The following is a 22,492-nucleotide window of genomic DNA, read 5'->3' on the forward strand; positions in this document are numbered from 1 at the left end:
TGCGATTCTATAAGTGTTGCAAGTCATACATTCATCACGCACTGTACTTTGCGCCCTTTTCTGTAACGTACTCGATACTTCCTCGGTCATTTCCGTAACGTTTGTTCTACCTGGCATTCCCTTAGAATGGCAAAATTGTGGCTGAAAGCGACTCTTAAAAAAAGTGTCTGGGTATCCCGCGTGTTCAATTCTAAATTATAACGTAGCGATTTTCTATCTATTCCTTAGTTATGAACTTCTGTGCGAGCATATAGAAGCATATGTCTCTCAATTATGGATAGGGCATTTTCAATAATATTAGGATTCTCAGAATCGTAAAGCGCTATACGCAATAAGTGATAATAGCGCTTTATAGGTGACCTTTTGTAACAAGGTATGGGTTATCAATGTTCTCCAGCCTTCTCAAATCCGACCGGCTCCCGGCTCGACGAGCCGCCTTGTCCATGATGTTTGACAGTCTACATCCAGATGGAAAATAAATTATTTTTTGTTTTGTTAGTGGGCGTCTTACGATAATCCGCTCCTAAAAATCATTTTGAGAAGGTTGGTTCCCACGAGAGAATACGCATATCCATCACAGGTCGCCATTTTTACGCATGTTTATACAAATTTCGACACGTATAAAAATTAAATATTCATATCTATGTACATATTTGGCTAGATCGGAGGGCCATTGATTCCCGGATGTAGAAAATGACATTGTTCGCCGCGCAAGCAGCCTCGATTTGATACAAAGTGACGACAGACGGGCGGTGGGTTTCGCCTGCCCCTTCCCCGGCCTCGACCTCGAGGGCCTCCCCGAACACGGCCGCGCATATTCGGTCCATTGTTCGGTCCTTCGTCGTCGTCTCCTTCAAACTGATCGAAATTGTCGTCGTGAAAGTCGTCCCTTTTCGCCTGCAAGTAAGAGTATTAGAAAGGATGAATGAAATGGAATGGAATGATGAAATGTTTTGTATTTGTACAGCGCAACTAAACATCGCGAGACGCGATTAAATGCGCTCCACGTACGACAGTATGGATAAGGATAGCTTGCTACCCTAGGGACCAGAGGCTCCGTCGAGCTTCGCGGCAAGAACAATTTGGGCGAAGCGAAAATCGCCCAAATCGTTCTTGCCGCGAAGCTTGGAGCCTCTGGTACCCGGTGTAGCTTGCAGGCGTTTACCCGGTAATTATGGACTATGATATGGACTGCTTCAGCCATGAATTAGTTAGTGTGCAATTACTATCACTACGCCCTTAGTTGTTCTGTTAATTATATTAAGTAAGATGAGAGACGGGTCCTCACAAGAGATCCACAGCCCCAATATACATTAATCAATGAAGGTGGCTTACGATCCCGTCATTCCGTGTGCAATCAGAAAAAACAATCAAATTTTTATGTCGAGAGTTTACAGAATACTTAAAATCTCAGCAAACAAAATAAAAAATGAAACTGAGAACATAAAAATAAAAAGGCAAATTTGAGAGCGTACCAGTTCAGGGAGCAATGGCCGTGGTTGGGGCATACGGGGAGGCATGGGTCCACGCATGCGCATTCCGTCATGGCCAGGAAAAGCGGGGCCCATGGGAGGGCCTTGACGCGGGCCCCCGGGGCCCTGGAATCTGAAGTTGTCGGGAACTGGACCTCTTGGGCCGAAGGGCCCCGGTGGTCCCATTGGGTGGGGCATCCTTTGGCTATCACCAGGTCCTGAGAGGAAGATAGTGTGTAAATAATGTTGAGTCACGCAAAACATTCCACCATGTCACGCAAAGCATGTCGCTATGTCACGCCAAAATATCATTGTCACACAGAGTCCCATCTATGACTTTCTCTAATACCTGATCCAAGAAGTCCTCCCGGTGGGCGTGGTCCAGGGGCTGCACCCCTGTTCAATGGCTCCAGGATATTCTTGAGAGCCGGTGGCAGATTGCTTCCTTGGTCTTGCGAGGGCGACTGCTGCTGCTTCGTACTTGATAAGAGCTGCATTAGTGGGTTGGGCTGCCCGCTACTACCGCCAGACTGAAGATTCAAGGGTTGGAATGAGATATGACAAGAAGTGGATAAAAAACTTTGAAATGCTACAATGACACCTTTCCCAGACATTTAGTGTACGAAATACCAAGGGTTTAGTTTTGCCTGCCTTACAAAGTTTTGTTATAGAAAGATTAGGTGGTAGAGAAAGATAAGGTGTTAGAAAAAGATTAGGTGATAAAGATAAGGTGTTAAAAAGATAAGGTGATAGAGAATGATAAGGTGTTAAAAAGATTATGTGATAGAGAAAGATAAGGTGCTTGAGAAAGATTAAAATAATAATTATTATTAATATTAAAGCTTAGGTGATAGAGAAAGCTAAGGTGTTTGAAAAAAATGAGTTGTTTTAAGGCGAAAGTTATGATCAAAAGTAAACTGAACTGATTATTTACCATTATCTTATCCAGTAGTGACTGAACGGACACTTTGTCAGCTGTAAGAAAGATGGTAAAAAGTCAAGCTATGTCTGAGGGGGGGGGGGGGGGGGGAGGGGGGGCACAAGCTGGATAGATTCAAAGGCTTCAACTGTCTCTCAATAAAATTGGCCACACTTTATGATAACGGTTAGGAGGGTTGGAAATAAGGTAGGATTGGGTTAGTCCTATTTCTCGTGAAATAAAAACGCCTTTTTGCATACTTTATTATAAAATTCTTTTAAACTTGAAGTTCAAGAGATGCACTTTTTGATGTTATTGGGATGCAGTTGAAAAAAGAGTTTTCTATAAGAAAACAGAACTTTTGGCAATAGAGAGGGATAAAGTTTGATCTTCCTACTGTATTTACTGTATTTTATGCAACTACGGTAAGTACTGTTGTTATCTGTCACTCACCTGGTTGGGTAGATTGTGTGCTTCCTAAAAAAACAATTACAGTGATTAGCATGAGGTAAAATAAAAACAAAAAAATATAAGAACCATAATAGATGGATATCGATAAGTATACAATTAATCCATTAAGAATATCAACCAATTCCCATTCTCTGGTAGTTGGTCTTTTAATTCCCAGTAAAGAGTTAATTTCCATTAGTTTCTGGACATTCTAATAATCAAAGTCCAAAACAATATTTATTGAATTACTGAATATACATGTAGGTGAAGGTGACTTTACCTGAGCTAGAGAAAAGGGAAGCAAGCGCGCCTGGAAGTTGAACTCCACTCTGGGAACTCTCTGTTGTTGTTGGTGGTGCCATCTCTTTGGGAGGAATATGGGTTGTCCCTTTCTATGAAAAAAATACACAGAAAATTCCATAGATTAATTTGTTTATTGAGTATCAAGTTCAGGCAAGAAGAAAAATGTGGGATAATGTTTAAATATACAAAACCATAGAATGGGATGCATCATATGGAGTTTACACAGTAATTACTAGATAGTTCTGGTTAACACAGAGAGGTCCTTTTATGATCATTATAGGAGTAGTATGGTATCTTCATTCACAGTATTTCTAGGGGTAAAAAAACCTTAAGTAATGCTCTGTGTAAGAACTAGGCAAAGTCCCGTTGTCCTGCGGCAAAAAGCTTTCCCCACATAGGATATTTTTTTTGTACTTATCACACAGACACAAGATATAGAATATAGTGAGATTTTGAGAAAATTACATGAAACATGCTCCCTAATATACCTTATACGAGATTTTCTGTTTTGAACCAATCAAAAGAAAGAACAATAGTTTTTGCTTGCATAATTTTCACAAGGTTCCCCATGTTCGATTTGTCTAATAAGCCATATTACACATACTAATAAATCCTAATCCAAATATTCAAAAAAACATTAGGCAACATTTAGTTTAGAACTTATGTTGTAATTTCTTGTCATGACCAATCAAATTTCGAATATTAACTAAGGCATTTTTGACATACGAGCGTGTATTTACCATTAGGTTGCCTAGTTCTTACACGGAGCATTACTTAAAAGTATAAATCAGCATTAAGCATTCCAACAAGCAATGAAATGAAGCAGTGGAACAATAGTGTATAAAAACCATTTTTGTACATCTACTTAAAAAAGTGCTTTAAAAAGAATGTAATTACATGAGGTATTTGTTAATTTTGCACAACATTACCAGAACAATATCTAGATCCCCAACCCTGGTTCACTAATACAAGTATACAAGTAATACAAAAATCACCATGAGGTACAACTTTATGCCCCTCTACCCCCTTGTTCAGTTATACAAGTAATACAAAAATTATCATGAGGTATGACTCCCCCCTCCCCCCACCCTTGGGTCAGGTATACTAGTAGACAAGTGATACAAACCTCGTCATGAGGAATGACTTTTGGTTCCCCGGCAGCTACTTTCTCATGTTCATTATCTGGCTCTGCAGGGCTGTCAGGAACACTATACCGGACAACAGAAATAAAGCCACTATTTTAATAATGAGCCTCACACATTCAATGCATTTATAATTTACAATTCACAGTACCTTGATTTTGAGAAGAAAATATCTGCAAGGACACTGGATTCTCTTTCTTTCTACAAAGTAGAAACAAAACCAGTCAATATTTTATTGATGAATGAGGCAGTACCGGTCAGACATGAATAGTAGACCAGAAAGATGATTCTTACCTGAATTGCCCTTTGCTGGCTTTTTGATCCAGTTAGAACTGCTGCAGAAATTCCCTCGATTCCCTTAGGCTTGTACCACTGCAAGGTAAATAAGACATATTCTAAACAAACCCCCATAGATGTTTGCATTTACTAGCATGCAGCAGAAGATCACCTGGAAATGTTGGATATAACATTAGTTCATTACACAGCCAATTAAAGCTTTTGTTATGATATTTAATCTGTGTGACCAAAAACCTGATATTCAAATGTAGGTCTTGATGAAACAAAAACAATAACAGTATTTAGCCATGTCTATTCTAGATTCAGGCACAAACCCAGGATTTGTTCAGGGGGAGGGGGATGTTCAGTCTAAGATATGGCCACTTTTTGTTGGTTAGGAAGGGGGGTAGGGAGGGTGGCAGAGGTATGCTCCTGCGCTTTGAGCCCCTGGTTTCTTCTGGTGTTTGTCACTTGCCTTCACTTTCTCAAGCATCTTATCTTCTTTGAGGTGTTTGGCTTTCTCCAGCAGCTAAAACAATAACAGGCTTTAGAGGAAACAATATTATGTGGTATAAAATAAAATTCTTCTATTACTATTATATACTATTATCTTACCTCTCTTTCTTTCATCATTTCTAAGTGGATAGCATTTGTGAAGTTGACAGGATGTCTGACCAGAGCTAAAAATAAACAAATAAATGCTTGTAATTTCCTCTTCCCTTTGCCATTACAAATGATTGACAAGCTTGACATGCTAAGATGAGATCATCATCATCACCATCACCATCATCATCACCATCATCACACTAATATCATAGGCAGTTCTCCAGCATCGCAATCATCATTATCGTCATCATGGATTATATCATCATCATTATCATCACAATCATCATCATTATTGATCACAATCATCATCAATATCACCACCACCATCATTATCCTTACTATAACCATCATCAGCACCCAACTGCACCATATGTATCATCATCATCGCTAACAACAAAATCATCATTGCTACCATTCAACCTGCATCACCACACCATTCAACCATCATCACCACACCATTCAACCTTCATCACCACACCATTCAACAATCATCACCACACCATTCAACCGTGATCACCACACCATAATTGCAAGTCCTGCGCCATCTTACCTCGTTCATCTTCATCCATCTCAAAGAAATGGAAGGTAGCAATCTTGTTGTCCTCTGCCCAAGTCACCATTTGTCCCTTCTTGTTGGGTTTTCTCACAGGGGGGTCAGAAGATTCAGTGACATCTTCTGCAGTTGATGGTGTTGAGGCTGTTGTGCCTGGCGTAGCAAAAAAGGCAATCACCAGTTTATATGTGAAACTAAATCAATGCTCCTTCCATTAGCATCAAAATGCAATAAAACCTAATGTGTAACCATAGAGTTTTCTACTCACTTGACTCCTGAGAGGTGTCCTTGTCTAGCCCCTATGCATTAAAAAAAAAACAAGTAAACATTAAAACCTTGTTCTTTATCTATGTTACAAACTAAATTTGTATTTGTAAAAAGGAAGGAAAAAAAACAGTAGCACACATTGAAGTAAAATTTCAACAAGTGTAAGATTTTCTTTAGCTTTATAAACATAATATCTGTAATCATATGTGGCAAACAAATAAAATGAATGAATGAAATGGAGTCATGGTTCATAAAAAATAAATGGTCGAAAAATATTTCCATTTACAGTAGATGAATGTCAAGATTAGTGGATTAAGTGTGAAGTATCACAAAATCATAAAAATAAACAATGATAAATCACTCACATTTGTTTCTTTGCTGGCAAAATCTCCTGCATCTCCAGCTAGATAGAGTAATACAGCATCAATTAGAAGCAAATATACTAAAAGCTTTCCTTGTATATATTTGTAGTCTCAAAGGGAAGACATTTTGATTTGAAATGTTGATTAGTCTAGATATTATGCTACAGCAACAAATTAAATCCTACACTGACTGCTGTATACTGATAATTCGCTCTAATAATTTTTTATCTAATATTCAATTCTTCACAGGGTAGACACATTCAATCAGTACAGTAACTTAGACAATACAAGATTGACATTGTTCTGCCTTCATTGTGGTGACTTCCCAGAATCCAGCCAAAAAACAAAGCGGAATCTTGACTGATGTGCACATCCGAAAAATGTAAAAAAAATTCTTGGTTGGTACACTGTATTTTCCACTAGCTCCAGGGGATGGGTCTTACTTGTAGCGTCTGATGAGCCATCAGTAGGGGGTTTGTCTGAACCATTACTACCACCATCTTTCTCTTTGCTCTTGGCTTTCTCCTTGGCACCTTCAATGCCATGGGTCTGGGATTGGTTACTCATGATCTCATCCAAGATGCCAGTGTAGGAAGGCTAGAGGGAAAGGGGAATGTATTCACATTATTTTCATTATCACAGAAACTATCATCACAAAACTAAACCCATTCCTATCAGTGCCATCAACATCATCTTTCTCATCACCACCATCTTTATAACCATCATGATCATTTGTATTATCACCTTTATCACCATTATGATCATTGACCCCATCATCATAAACAACAATGGTGTCTTAATCGTCATCATTGTCCTAATCAATATCATGATTTCTAACATTATCACTACCAACAATCATCATCATTTATCTTAAACAAAAATTAAATAGAGACTGTTATGATGAAGCTATGCTGTTTATACTTTTTTTTTACTTTAATGTACATTTAGTTTATGTTTCAATTTTACTAGACTGCAGACATTTCTTAATTTTGACTGCTGCCTTTCACCACCATTATGATCACCTGGTTACAGCTATAGAAATAACACCCAACTAGTCCTTACCTTGACAGCAGTAGAGGCAGTAGGTGTTGTTGGTGTAGTTGCAGTAGGAGTCTACAAAACAAATATTGTTATATTTATAAATAGTGTGATCATTTAGTGTTTTATCATTTATTAGTAGTGTTATCATTCATAAATAGTGTTATCAAAGTACAGAAGCTTGTGGGAAATATTATTTACAGTAGCAGACCTTTTGTGCAGTCGTGGCTGGCCTTTTCCGCTTTCTCGGAGCTGCAACTGCTGCAGTTGCCAGTGCGTTCATAAAACCAGCACTCTCCATCGCTAGCGCTAAGGGGAAAATATGAATATTTTACTCAGTCCAAAAGAATAACCACAAAAAACTAATTCAGTTTCTTTCTTTTTTTTTTTTTCATTCTTATTTTTATATCTGTGATATTTTTCTCTCTGAGGGGAGGGGAGGGGGGGACTACCGGTCCTAGTTTCTCATGGATCTGACACTGAAAATTTTCCTACTTGGCAAAACCTTGAAATGAACTCCCTGCCAATTGTATGATCCCATTGGGACCCTGAACTCAACCCCCTATACCTTTTAACACTACCCAGCGCCAGTGCCACACATACATGTGATCTTTCTAGCAACATGGGGCAAAATGTAGGTAAAAACACTCAACATATGTTAAAGATATACTATCAACATTTTCTTCACTCCCTTACCCTTGTTCACTTCTTTTTTTACTTTAACTGGTTTCCCATTTTCTTCCTGTGAATTACTGCGTTTTAATTTCTTTTCGGATGGTGACTTCTTTGGATCATCATCCCTGGGAAATTATCAATTAAACATTGATTTACTTTACCAAACATATAATTTTATAGTAAGCAAAATGAGAATAAATAAACAAGGTACATATATTTTGTTGGCTAGAAACCATTTAACCCTTGATAATCCATTTAAACCCTGATAATTTCACATGTAAATTATCCACCTTTTTTAACATGTTTTTACCTTGGTCTCTTGCCCAGCTTAACATCTGAGTTTTTTAAATCTGTAAAATTAAAATACTTTTAAAGGATTCTCACTTACTGGAGAAAATGTTATAGAATGTTATAGAAAGTCTGGAAGATATGCATGTACTCTACAGCTTCACAATCTACTGTATATAGAAGCCATGGTTCAGTTAAAGTTCTATGAAGTAAAGCGCACGGAATAGTCAAAATCTTTAGTGACAAGTTTTTTTTTTTGCAAGTGAAGCACATTTAATCATGTCTCAAAAGGCTGTGTATTCGTGCTTTAACATCTCATTTTCATTTTCATGAGGTTTACATCTATTAAACCTGTAAAGTTTCGTTGAAAAGAGCACACACCTTTCCCAGACACGTCGGAAATGTCTGACTCTGGACTGTCTCCATTCTTCTGAGGCTTGTCCGCTTTGTCTAAAAAACAAAACAGTTAGAGATGGAGATGATCCTTATACCAAGTAGCAGCACATGGACTGCTATGGGATAGCATATTGGATTTGGTTGAAAACACATACTAGATTTTCTAGCAATAAACCAAGACACTACATCTATAAATACTGGTAAAGGAAGGGGATTTATTTAGGAGAAGGGTAAAATAACCCTATAAAAACTGCAAAAAGGGTGGAGCGTTACAGTGGGGAATACCCCATAAAGACTTGCTTGGGCCAAAGGGGTCTATTAGAAGGGGGGATCTTATTTTCTTGCATTTGCATTTGCTGATATGGGCAAAAGTTGCTGGTAGGGTGTTTTAGGAGAAGGGAGGGTATTATAACCCCTATAAAATCTGAAAAGGGTGGATTAGGAGAAATTGAATTTCTTTATCCACCTTTTGGGATGGTATGCCTTTCTCTGTAAAAGCTGGAAGATGAGCAAAGAAGCATTTGAATACCTGACTGAGTACGGACCATATCCATCCACTGCTTTAGGACACTAGTAGACAAATCTTTGACTTCTGTTGATATAAACAAAACAAGCAATGATTCAGAAATAGTGAAAAAACAGGATCTCATTATCTAAAGGGGTCAACTTAGATGTCACAGAATTCACAACAATGCGGTTATTTTTAAGAATGCCTATCTCACATTTAAAAACGGTCTTCTTCTTACAAGGAAAGTCATCCACAATCGAAGTCTGATACACTAAATAAAAACATTTGATTGAAAGTAGCTTGTTCCCGCTTGTAGCAGCTGATAGAGATGGATGTGCTGTGTGAGTCAATGTTGGCGCAGACATGTAAAATGAAGGCAGGCAATATTGGCCTTGTCAAATATCCAAGACCATTCACATTTAGGGATATTTTTGGGACACGACTACAAGCGACTTTCAATATTTCACAACAATTACTTCTGTCATTCAAACTAATGGAGTTGCATTTCGTACTTTTTGACTGGTGTAAGTGCCTTGTGTAGTGGAGGCATGATCGAAAATCATTTCTGCACTAGACAATGAATATCTTACTGATTTTGAATGATGGAAGCAAGAAGATGATTTACTTTTCGAAATTGTTGGCAAGAGTTCATAGAATAGGAAACTGCAGTAAGTGTATAAATGTTACAAGAATCATGAGGATATTGTCAGTTTAAAAAAAAGACTTTTTTACTGTATTCAGATTGCTTACTGGAATGATTTTCTTGATTAAATATATTAATTAATTAATTAATATTATCAGACTCCTGCTAAGAACACTAAGGCCTATGAATACATTTGGTGGCTGTGGCTGTATCAGCTTATTAATGACTGCTGACCTTTGTTGTCAACTTTTGTCAAACTCCTGACAAGTTTTCCTGTATTTCCTTGTTTCAAGGTATCAACAGATACTGGTAAATCCTTTAAAAGCTGAGGAATTAAATGCAATTGATGAGAGGAAAAGTGGACAAAAGAGCTGTGATAACTATTAGCATTGCAGTTTATGATTCAGGTTCTTTGGCTATTGTCATAAAATCTGTCTTTTTAGGAAATTTTACAAGAAAAGGAAAAATGAATATTACTAGATAACAATAAATAACTTGTGACTTTTTTATATGCTACAACTCATTGTACCTGGAGAAGTTCTATGACGAGGGGTAAGTTATCTGTCTTCTTAGCGTCGGATAACCACCTGTTCAAAACGGCCCAGCCCCCAACTGTGATAAATCTGTCGAAAAAGGATGACTGAGAATTGATACATGGTGAATCTACTCAATAGAGGTAGGGAAGACAGAGGGAGATAAATGAAGATTTGCAATAAATGAAGCTAAAATGCTGTCTGTTTTTACATCCTAAATTTACTGTAAATAAAATATAGGGGTTTGTTTAGGGTTTTAGCTACATCCTTTCAAAATTTAAGTCCCAAGGGGAGAGGGTTGGGGAAACTGGGTCCCCCAGCCTACCCCTGTGGGTAATAAATCAGGGCTTACTTGTCAACTGCACCAGCTGCGTCTTTGTTTTCACTGGCCTCCACAATGGTTGCTTTCAAGATGTTGATATATACACATCTGCTCATGAGTTTTTCAGCATCTCGCATCAAACTGAAAAAGGCACAGTAACGTTTAAAGTCCATAAAAAAAAAAATACAGTACCTAGCCATGTTGTAAAGAAGACAGTGGTAGAGTAGGTGCAGAATTACCCCTCCTCCTCCCCCAAAAACAAATCCTGCCCTGAGCTATGAGTGAAAATGTATGGAAATCGAGCAATTATTTCAAAGATTTCAAGGGAATTTGAGGTGTGCTCATCACTTTCAACTTTCACGTTTCCTACCCTTTGAAATAAATTAGCATGCCCAGCTCTTTTGAATGCTAGAAAAAGGTTATTTCTCTCTACTTTGTCCCATTACACTTCCCTGTGGGAGAGGAGGAGAGAGAGAGAGGAGGTTGTAGCATACTATTCAGAACTTCTAGCCTAACTAGCTAATTGATCCTACTAAATGGTCAGCACCCAATGGTTTTAAAATAAACAAAAAAATATGTGCTATGAAAAGAGACAGAAAGATGTGTCTAGTTATATGTACCTGATAATGCGCATCACATCTTGGCTCTTGATATCGCCAGCAAAGCCAAGTAGAGGCTTAAGGGCATTCAAAAGGGTTTTTGGTTCTCCTCCAGAAGTACCCTTAGAAATGGAACACAGTTAGCACAGACACAAATCTAATAACGGGTATCAAGAAAAAGACTATGAAAATAGCATTGGCACAATCACTCATGTGCTGATGAAAAAGCTTTTATCACTTATGTAGGGGAATCTCAGTGGGTATAGGGGGTTAAAGGGAATTAGACAAAAAGAAAAATTGGTACAACTAATAGATGGGAGTAATAATGGAAACAGTTGTCGAGCAAACAAAAGTCCTGGTACTGGATTACAGGGTTCAAGTTAGTTTGGATTGAAGTATATGTGGAAAGGAGGATTTTAAATTTTATAATATTGGATAAAATGACATAATACATTAAATCAACTTGCTACATATAAATACATGACATAATCATTACCATTTCAATAGTTTCTGCACTTTTTACTTGTGGTTTCAGTCTAGAAAAGGAATTGTATAATAGAATCAAGCTCACATGTTAAAAAAATATATTTGGCTTTTGTTAGAGTGGTATTCATAAACCTGTGCAACAAAATATCAAAAGCAAGGCAGCACAGTGTGAAGTGGTTTTGAAAACCACTTCAATCATATTTCAGTAGGGCAGTCTTTTTTCATCTTTTAGACAATAGCCACATTCTTACTGTTATTCTTTTATTGTACTGGTTTTATAGAACATCTAAAACGAATTAATTTTCAGTTCAATAACTTGTAGTGTAACCACTTCTCTCACCAACCTCATCTTTTTATATTCTTAAACATACTGTAACAGCTAAAATAATCAGTTTTATAATTAGATTTCTTTAAATCTTTTGTTTCAATGGTAAGTTACCCCCCCCCCCAAAAAAAAAAAAAAAAAAAAAACACACACACACACTTTACCAGTAAACACTTCTTGTCAATAAGTTCAACACCAATAAGTAATTTTATTGTGTGCTGTGACAGAAACAAACACACACTGAAAGAAAGATTTATCAAAATCATGAATTAAAAGTGCACTTGTTCACTCAGTTTATATTATTGGATTAATGTCTTTTTTTTTTTTAGATCGATACCTCAATAGAACTCTAAAACCAAGCTTGGTCAAAGTTTACAAAACTGTCCTAGCAAACTTTTGTTGGGGCTTTAAGAGTTTTGGCGTACTTTTGGTGGAACATGGTTCCCTGTAAGGATGTATCTGGATATAACATGTACAGCGCAGAAATCCTACCCAGGCTATGGGAGAATCAGTATGACACGCAATACAGAACCTTGCATCAGTATGGAACTAGATTATGAAAGCTTTTCTAAACCATGACATGAGACGATTTCCTTGGTTTGCCCCATACTGGCTACTGCCCTGCCTAGTTGGTTACATACCACTCCAAAGGAAATAGGAAGGGGGATATTGGGGGGTTTGGATTTGGTGTATATTCCAAGGACTCTCTCATCCTAGGGCGAAGGACACGGCAGTAAATTATAATTTACTAAAAATAATTAAGAAAGCTGACCTGGTATGATTATGCAGGTTGCTGTCTATATTGCTCATGCACTGGTTTAAAATAATGAGTATTTGTAAAAATAATCTTATTCATTTCCTGTTTTGTTTCTTTTCTGAGATGTGAGAAGGGAACTCCAACTTTCATGCATAATTAATTATAATATTTTAGATAAAACACTGTGGTTATAGTGAGCTCTACAACATTTTCTTGATAAAAACTATTGCAGAATTAAATTCATTAGTTTTTTTTTTTTTTTTAACGTCTTTGGACAAAATACGAGTTCGAAATGAAAACGACAACTGAATTTGCATTTCAGAAAAACCTTTGGTAGAATTCAAGGAAATTTAATCGAGGTTCAAATTGTAATTATTGAAACGTAGTATTTCTCTGAATGCAAAAGGACACCCTAATTTCACGTAACATTAGTCATAACGACGACATTATCAACTTTGCTCATAAAGAAATTCTCTAGAGCATTCCAAGCGGCCGCCATCTTGTCTTGTTGTTTGTATGGTCGTAATTTACTCTTTGAGTTCAATTCGCCCGTGCTTCACCCTAGGATCAGTTTATACGGCAGTCTTTATTTCAGACCGCTTATTTCTATCATCGTTTGATTGTTAGAAAGGTTTAGAAGTGTAGGAAAACGACACACACAGAAATTCCTGAAGCCAGAAACGCTGGCTCAATTTATTAGAGCCAACGTACTGGTTTGAAGCAAATCCGGGTTTACATCTTCCCCAAATGACTTATAAACTTACTCTATATTGCTCTCTTTATCAACTCTTTCGTCAAAGAGCTATGACTCCTCGATCTATATTCCTTGAGACGTGTGTGCTACTTTTATAAAGGCTTTTTGAGCGACATTTTAGAAAGCCTAATTGTTCAAAAAGTTAACCAGCATGGTCGCTCAAGTTGTCCCTGAGTAATAGCTTGATTTCGGCATCATTTGTGTTTCTTCAGCCCTGAAACTGCACACAAAGGACGTTGGTTAGTTGATAATTGTTACCGTTGCACGATCCAGTATCACCCGTAAGTCGAAGAGGTAAAATTTCAAGGATAAAAATTGAGATAACAACTTCGAAATCCAACATGGCTTACCGTGAGTAAACGAAAGGCATCGCCCCGAGTCGACCCCCCGCAAACATCACGCGGCACATAAATTGCTGCGATCGTTGATTGGTCCAACGGCTGTCAGTCATAACTCTGAGAGAGTTATGGGTGATTTGAGCCCGCAGTGTTATATGGGTAAAAAGCAAGATGGCGGCAAAGTTGTCGAGAATTTTATTACAAACCCCGGCAAGATTTACCAACCTCTCCACATCTGTTTTTTTATCAGGTAGAAGTATATTAAATGGAGGACTGCCTGGATCATTTGCAGGGGTAAGGGGGTTGTTTATATTGCATAAAAGAAACGAAGATGACTTCTTGACAAGAAAAGGCCCTCTGATGCCAACTGAGAGCTCTCATCGTTGGAGACCTATTTCAAGAAATATTTCCACCGGTAAGAGTACCACAAACATGCGTAGGGGTAACATCTGAATACCCCTATTTAAAAAAAGACCCTTTAAATTAGGTTGATATGCAGCTACACAGACATAATAACTGTACCATAGTAACCCTTCGTCTACAAAATATGCATAGATGGTGATATTAGGGACCGATTAAAGAAGGCAGAGATCCTACCACAGGGTACACAGAATATTTCAGCGCACACTACCACATTTTTCTTTTTGTGCGCAGAGAAATACAATGTGTGCGTTATCATAGACTCTCCCCCATCATGAATCTTAACGATACCGTAGGCCCAAATGGCTTCATTTCAGGTGAAATTTTTTTATTAGTCCATTCGATGACAATAGGCACACTCTAGATGTTAGCAAAAAAAAAAAAACACTAAAATCTTAAATACTCCGCTAGATATTTACTTAGCTCAAAGTTCCGCGATCAACATCTGGGGAACTTAGTTTTACTGCTTTTCCCTCTAATTAGCATACAAGCGCGTCAGTATCATTATCGACATTTTATCCAAGATTTATCCGTATTTATATAAACTTTATAAGCGTTTACTTTAAATTTTGAACAGTTGTAAACTATGCCAAGATTAAGTAAGAATCCTTGGCTAGCTTTGAAGAAGGCTAAGCAAGGAAGAAAGTCCAAAACAGAGAGTTGTCTCCATTCGCGGTCTACAAGATTAAGTAAGAATCCTTGGCTAGCTTCGAGGAAGACTAAGCGAGGAAGAAAGTCCAAAACAGAGAGTTGTCTCCATTCACGGTCTTTTTAAGTTTTCCACGCTCTTCTTTTCTTCAGTGCAAGCTCGCTTTGGGCTAGGCATTTTCCTTCACTTGCACGACTAGCGCTATGACATTTAAGCGCCTAAGAGTTTTCCCGCTGCGTGTAGAGCGCCCAATGTGATTGGTTGCCAAACGCGGCTCTATTTGCTTGTCGTCTGTCATTACTGTCACACTGCCTCTAATGTTTACACAACATCAATCCCCGATATCTCGCAATCAAATTTCACCCCATCATATTCTAAATATGTTAAGGTACACTTCTAACTGCCCAATTCCTGCTCAAATTGGCAGGCATATAGTATAGATATTCTGTCACACTGTGCCACGGATAGTCAACAGCTTTTTTTGCAATGGATTTAATTAGCGTGTTGTAGCCAAAGAAGCAAAATTATTCCACGCCTAACTTTGACCCTTGATTATTAATCAACGAGGCTGTGTGACGTCAAATGTAGACACAGTTTGTCAGTTCAGTACATGACGAAAGATATAAAGCAGATCCCGGGAGGTTACGCCCTTTTGGTGTGTATAAATAATTCGCATGTTTAAAATTGGTCGATTTAGAATTTAGGACCAGGCAAAAGCATTCAAAATTAAGCGCGTATAAAAATGATTATCTTAGGAGGAAAGAACAATCATTAAGCTTTAAATTGATATATAGTTTGTTGGCATTTGCTTAAATCCGACGTGAGCGCGAGCGATTTTGCCGGGACGATCGGCATAATTACCGCTTGGGTCTACGGTATCCATAAGTTCGCTAATATGTAGTGGCTGCACAGCTATGTGGATATGAGGCAAACTTCCGACCATCCCTCCCTAAGACCAATAACAGAAAAACTATCTTCTAGCTACTGTCATTCAAAACAATTGAATGGTTTCCAATCATGCCATTCCTTCACAAGGTACTGACCAATCACAAAGCATCAAATGTAATCCCATAATAGGAATGACTGAAGCCAGAAAGTGGCCAAGTAGTTAAAAATTATTGAGGGGAGCTACCAGAATATTGGCAATCACAGCGATGACAATTACTCATTGGTAATTTGAGATCAATCACTAAATCAATATCATTAAGTGGAAATTGCTTGATTACTATAGATTGGTATTTGCAAATCTGTGGTTAATCAAAAGTCACAAGATCATCAGCTAATCAGCTTGATTGATATCAATGATCAATTGATAGGAAAATCTGTTGTCAACCAATAAAAGGTCACAGCTACATCTATTATTGATTATCAATATCAATAAATTGAATTACTATTGATTGGTACTGATAGAGTTGGCCTTTTTTCTAGATTCAAGTACTTCAACAGAATTTCCACTATCCAATGATGAGAACAACACAGTCAATGTTTGTAAAAAGTAAGTTAGTATGTTTTGTCATTTTGCATGTCACTCTAGTCTACGTCACAGCCAGAAATAATCCTACACCAACCTATACATGCATATTTATATTTTGTAAGTGCTTAACCAACAATAATGTAATGCTGCATTCACACCAAAACCATGTTTAGTTAAGCAAGGTTTTTCTTTGCCTGATAACTTGCCAAGTTTCTCATTGTGTTGAATTCTTACTAGCTAAATGATCACTTAGTAACATGTACAGCACAGTCTATTCAGTTTTGTTCTTGGTTCTGTCCAGTCTTGGGAGATTGAGATTTAAACCAGTTTTAATTAAACCACCTTTAAACTGGTTCAAGTGCTGGTGTGAATAAGACTAATATATAAACTTCTTCACCTTTTCTGTATTTCCACAATTATTTTCTTGAAATAATGAAATAATTGTTTCTTTCTTTCAAATTTCAGGTTAACATTGGATGATATTGTATCACAGTGGCCAGGTAAGAAGTTAGCTTTCACCATTGCCATAATTCTGTCAGCGAAACATTAGGCAGGGTAAGGAGTGGGTACATTCGTGTTGCTCTTTTCTCATTAAAATAAGACCTGCAGTACTATGAAAAATCAGTCACAAGTTTACAAGTGAGAACGGACAGAGTGACTGCACATCCATTGCTTGTCTTTTGTATAATACAGTATCACCGCTCTTTATTATAGAAGTGAAACCAGCCTGGGCTGGATATAGGAGAAATCATAAAGGCCAAATTCCACCCAAGGTAAGTATGAAAAGAGACCAAGTTCATATCAACAAATATTTGGGACCATGTATGGAATCTAGTTGCCTTATTTCTTACAATAGTTAGTCTTAGTGATCTTGTCAATCCAAATTTTTTTTTGGAATGACCATCCATGTATGAGGCTCAATTTGCAGCTTGTTTGTGTGAGCCTGCAGTGCGTGCCCCCATCAACAGCTGGATTAAATTCCAACCAATTGGGAAATTAGAAGGGCTGATGAGGCCTAGCGACGGCTGGAAATTGAGCCTATCCATGTATAGACAGAACTCAACATTTTCTAATATGACATTTGCAGCTTTTATTCTTATTTTTGGCACAATAAGATTCCTTATTCAGTATCCGGTTCAGTTATTTGAAATCTAGTGGCTTTATGTATTTATAATCTAGTATAAATAGTAAAGAACTCAAGCATGATTTACAGTCTTTTGTCATAGTTGACCAGTTACATGATTCAGCTCTGTGGTGTCATTTAGTGGTTGTTTCTTTTGTATTCTCTGTGCAGTCTTGGACTGTTACAATATGTGGTTTTTAAGTCATAAATATTTTATTTTTCAGAGAACAAGACTGCGTTGTACAACAGTAAGTTTTTAAGCAGATTATATCAGGAGGTAGGATGAAGTAAAGGAAACTAGACAGGCCTTCCAGAATTACTCACTGATCATAATTTCCTTCTCAGTTCATATTTTGGGTAAAACACATAATTTAAAATAAAACACTAATGGAAGGTTAGTTTCTTCATACATCTATCTTTACACAAATGTTGATGTCTAACTTTCCATGATTTTTTTGCCAAAATATGAGGAAAACACAAAATTGTTGAGATTTGAAAACTACTAGTTATTCAAAGCGAAAGTTTTGCAAACTGGGCACTAGTGTTGGTATGAATAGCCACAGGTAGCCCAGGTAATGGTTGCTTGTTCGTAGCTCGGAATTCGGCTGTTCTGAGAGGGGATGAGTAAAGCGTTTTTTTGTGTGAAATATTGTCAATAAAATTGCCTTTAAACTAAAAAGATGCTTTGTTGTTATCAAATTCATGTGTAATACACGATTTGGGGGGTTTTCTTAACGGAATTTATTACTTCTCTCCCCCTACTAAGGAAAGAAACAGGGTTGGAGGCACCATTCTCGGTAGCACTCAAATACCGTCGAAATTGGAGAGGAAAAAACAACAAACAAAATATTTTTATCTCGCAGACCTATGCCAGGGTACACTTACATGCCTTAATTTTATTGACAACATTTCACAAATAAACGCTTTACTCGTCCCCTCTTAGAACAGCCGAATTCCGAGCTACGAACAAGCAAACCATTACCTGGGCTACCTGTGCTAGTTTCCAGCACGGTCAAGCGTAACTAGTCGTCCAACGGCGTAGGTCAAGGATGCTTGTAGCTACTTTCTTGTTTTTAAAATACAGCTAGCGGCAAGGGAAAATAGTTTTGCTCGGATGTTTTGCCACATATCGAATGTAAGTAATAATTCTCAGAATTTCCAGAAAAAATGTGAAGGTCTGAGTATCATGTCCCAAGCTATGAGCTAGCAGACAAAGTGCCTCCCATATGTGATTTTTTTTTTACTGGAAAAAGTGGCCTTTCCAATATTTTACAACTCTTATGAGCTCTGATCATGAAGAATAAATTGGGTTAAAGTAGAACTTTGTTCACATTACAAGAAAAGCCTAAGTCTTTACTACTGGGACTTTTGGGTATCAAGGAATATTATGGTATCCTTGCTGAATTAGAAAAGCAAATAGGATATAAAACAAGAATGAGTAAATGTACTATTCCAGTTTGAGTGAGAGGCAGTACCGTCAAATTTAATGTAGTGTTTGCAGTATTTAGGCCTGTTAGTGTAAAAATGTTCCTATAGTAATGCATTGCTTGTTCTCGCTCTTTAACTATGAATAGCTTTGTAATCTCTGTTTTCGTTTTTCTTTAGATTGACAAACAGCTGCTCACGCAGAACCCATGCCCCGTTTGTCGTATCCGAGTGGAGAAAAACTATGAAATCAGTAGCAAGGTGAATTTGATGATGTGTAGTCCTGATTTTTAAGTTTTCATATCAATAAATTCTGTAAGAAAAACAAAACAAAGGAAGCTGAACTGTTAGCTAGCACTAGAGCTGATGTGCCAGGGACCTTACAATATTATTAAACTAACCCAGCTAGATATGGCACAAAGTAAAGCAAGGGAGCACGACAGCATGTGTTTCTATCTAATGAAAGATTGAGGTTATTACAAAAATAACCAACTTTGTTATACAACACAGCATGTCTGCTTGTTTTGTAAGCGAACCACTTGCGCCGGTGGGGCAGTGGATTATGTTGACCAAGACCCTGTTGACAAACATTATCAACTTCATAATCCGAGCCCATGCCCCCAACAGGGCTTGGATGACTCCCCTTACAAAACAAACACACATGAAGGGTAGCACAATGAAGTGATTTATTTTCGTAAGAATCATAGTCGCATGTATAGAAACATTCTGCCATGCTCCCTTGAGTAAAGTATGAAGTGCTCACCAATCATAATTCAGCAGGCTTTGTTGTTGGCACCTCTACAGTAGCTGATCTACGGGGTGTGTGTGTGGGGGGGGTGGGGGGGTGGGGGTTAACCCCCCCTTGGGCTGCCTTTTTTATTGATTTCATTGTGTCTGTTTATTCCAAAATTGTAAAAAAAGGTAAAATATTTTTTTTTGGTCAAACCCCCTCCTTGGCAAAAGGCTAGACCCGCCCCTGCTAGGGACAAACCTGCAAGAGGTTGTTAAACTATGCTTTTAAGATGATGCTTGTAGAGCCTATAGTTTTATTGATAATTTGTCAAATGAAGCACATATGTTGTTAAGGTAAAAGTAAATGATGTTTTTAGTACAGTATCCAGTTTAAGTGCATTAGTTGCCTATAACCTTTCAATCATTAAGCATTTTCAACATCCCGTTTAAAAAAAAAAGGTGCCTTGTCCACCAGGAGCTTAAAGGATGTCAAGACATGCATTGACACATTAGACTTTGCCTTGACAAAGTGCATGTCACAGTCTACTAGTATTGTATAGTTTCTTTGAAATATTCGATAAGAAATGTGCTCCCTGGGGCCGATATGTTGTTAGACAGTTTTTTTATTCCACTCTTGTATACCTGATTCCATAGCTTTATCTTCTAGGATGTTTCCTTCCTGACTCAGTTTATGTCCCCACACACGGGCGAAATTCTGCACACTGGGAAAACAGGTATCATCACAGACAGCAAACATCATGTAGTTACTTGGTGTTTCTGAAAATGTGTTTCACTTTCTTTTTTAAATTTAACCCATGTTAAATATAGACAGATGGTTTTAAGCTACTTTAAGTAGACAGATGATTTTCCACTTTATGCTTTAGTTTAACTTATAAATATATCCATTTTTGTGGGTATTTTTTCAGGGGTTTGCCGTCAGCAGCAGAAAAAGCTCTTACATGCAATAGAAGAGGCACAAGATAAAGGTGGGTAGAAAATTTTGCCAGAATTTTGAACAGAAAGACAGACACACAGAATAGACCAACGGAAAAGACACAGATTAAGAGATACACACTAGGTAAACTGACAGTCATACATATGAATGGACATACAGATGAATTTAAGATGAAGACAGGTGAAGTTACACAGAAGAATTGACTAAAAAAGCATGTGAATGGACAGGCAGTAACAGACAGACAAATCAACAGGATGAAAGACAGAATAAATGAACACACAGACATCACATAAGCAGACCAGATTTATATATTGGCAGCCAGAATATTAGTGGACGGCTGCAAAGGAGACTACTAGAATTTTGGTAAACAAACATTATTTTACTCTGCACTGCATCTGGTGTGTTTGTTGTTGGCAGGTTACCTTCCATTCACGATCTCAGGACCACGGGACCCACCCAAACCCTGGAGAGCTGCTGGTGTTGTTTCCAACAACATCAGGAATAAGACAGGATGAGAAAGTTTAACATGTGATCTGCTAGCCTTGAAAAGCTGGCGCTATCCCTGCCCCCACATACGAGAAATAAAACAGGATTTACATATGTACTAGCATGGAATTCCATACTGCCACAACATCAGAAAATTTTAGAAATAAAGGAGATACTTTAGCAGCTAGGAAATTTATAATAAGGACTATTATAGTTTACCTGTTTGTTACATATCAGAAATAAAACAGATGATATGGAGATGATACATGAGAGATCCAACATAGATAATTCTGGATAACTAACATGGTGTCATGGAAGATTGTTATACTGTATAGCACATCAATGCCTGTTCATCCTAATAAAAAAGGCACTAATTAAAATGACTGACGGGATTTTTAAAGTCAATGGATCCATCCACGCCCATTTACAGCTGGGGTCAGTACCCTCCCTCCCCTCCACAATGGTGGAAACTTCACTTCCACTTCACAATAGATGTGCTATTTGCAGACAAAACTATAAAGCATAAGCAAATTAGATCAAAGAAAGGCATTCTAGATCACTCTGAATCGACTTTTTTGTAGCCAGATCCAAAAATAAACATCCCGTTTAGGTACTGCATGAAGTTATTTTTATCACAAAACTATCCCCCCCCCCCCAAATCACCTGGAAAATTAATCCACAAAATAGGTCCACTTTTTTTGGATTTAGCCTCCCCCCCCCCCCCAAAAAAAAAAAAAATGCTGGGTACATCAATGGTACAAAATCCTGCAATCCTTTGCTTTTGGGCAATTCCTACTTTTTCAATTTGATGTTGAAAAAATGTTGTGAATAGGTCTTGCACTGTTTTATTTGTTGCTGTAATACTGATTTTTTTTTTCCTGAAAGAGGGTGGTTTGGCACAAAAGTCCTTTAATATTTTTAAGGAAAGGCAGGTAATTAAAAAAAATCAGATTTTTCAAAATAGTTGTGCAGAGCCGTAGCAGACCTCAAAATATGGGGGGGGGGGGGGGTGGTTGGTACAATACAGAAACATTAGTTTTGGCATTTCCTAAGCTTTTAAAAATATTGGAGGGGGAGGGGGCATTCACACAGTGCTCTGCCCCTGTATGGTCCAGCAGTGATTTTGAGAGGCAAATTCTTTAATTACATCTCCCATACATCTCTTCTTTAATTACATCTCCCATACATCTCTTCTATAATTACATCTCCCATACAT

General features: G+C 37.6%; 2 protein-coding genes across 4 annotated transcripts; one reads left to right on the forward strand and one right to left on the reverse strand.

Annotated features, from left to right (window-relative positions):
* Positions 1–583: 583 nt before the first annotated feature.
* Positions 584–14,116, reverse strand: LOC5516198 (serine/threonine-protein phosphatase 1 regulatory subunit 10). 2 transcript variants are annotated; one of them, XM_032386027.2, is made up of 28 exons: positions 14,025–14,116; positions 13,685–13,894; positions 11,849–11,888; positions 11,374–11,474; positions 10,784–10,894; positions 10,428–10,521; positions 10,133–10,223; positions 9,277–9,339; positions 8,733–8,801; positions 8,374–8,413; positions 8,085–8,188; positions 7,600–7,697; positions 7,413–7,463; positions 6,794–6,947; positions 6,354–6,391; positions 5,990–6,020; positions 5,719–5,874; positions 5,178–5,242; positions 5,038–5,091; positions 4,581–4,658; positions 4,438–4,487; positions 4,271–4,352; positions 3,122–3,233; positions 2,845–2,868; positions 2,407–2,447; positions 1,822–2,002; positions 1,476–1,690; positions 584–897 (listed from the first exon to the last, which is right to left on the reverse strand). In XM_032386027.2, exons 3-28 carry the CDS (start codon positions 11,849–11,851, stop codon positions 658–660), a joined length of 2,346 nt encoding a protein of 781 aa, XP_032241918.1. In that variant the 5' UTR covers positions 11,852–11,888; positions 13,685–13,894; positions 14,025–14,116; the 3' UTR covers positions 584–657. The 2 variants fall into 2 exon arrangements, with proteins under 2 accessions (XP_032241918.1, XP_032241917.1); XM_032386026.2 differs by lacking the exon at positions 14,025–14,116 and having other exon boundaries at positions 13,685–14,018.
* Positions 14,117–14,153: 37 nt separating this feature from the next.
* Positions 14,154–21,656, forward strand: LOC5516197. 2 transcript variants are annotated; one of them, XM_032386028.2, is made up of 10 exons: positions 14,154–14,427; positions 16,510–16,576; positions 17,021–17,055; positions 17,270–17,328; positions 17,903–17,926; positions 18,763–18,813; positions 19,284–19,364; positions 20,503–20,569; positions 20,762–20,821; positions 21,208–21,656. In XM_032386028.2, the coding sequence occupies exons 1-10, from the start codon at positions 14,184–14,186 to the stop codon at positions 21,303–21,305; spliced, it is 786 nt and encodes a 261-aa protein (XP_032241919.1). In that variant the 5' UTR covers positions 14,154–14,183; the 3' UTR covers positions 21,306–21,656. The 2 variants fall into 2 exon arrangements, with proteins under 2 accessions (XP_032241919.1, XP_001636328.1); XM_001636278.3 differs by lacking the exon at positions 18,763–18,813 and having other exon boundaries at positions 14,156–14,427.
* The last annotated feature ends 836 nt before the right edge of the window (positions 21,657–22,492 follow it).

The sequence above is a fragment of the Nematostella vectensis genome, chromosome 8, assembly GCF_932526225.1.
Source record: "Nematostella vectensis chromosome 8, jaNemVect1.1, whole genome shotgun sequence".
Classification (NCBI taxonomy): Eukaryota; Metazoa; Cnidaria; class Anthozoa; order Actiniaria; family Edwardsiidae; genus Nematostella; species Nematostella vectensis.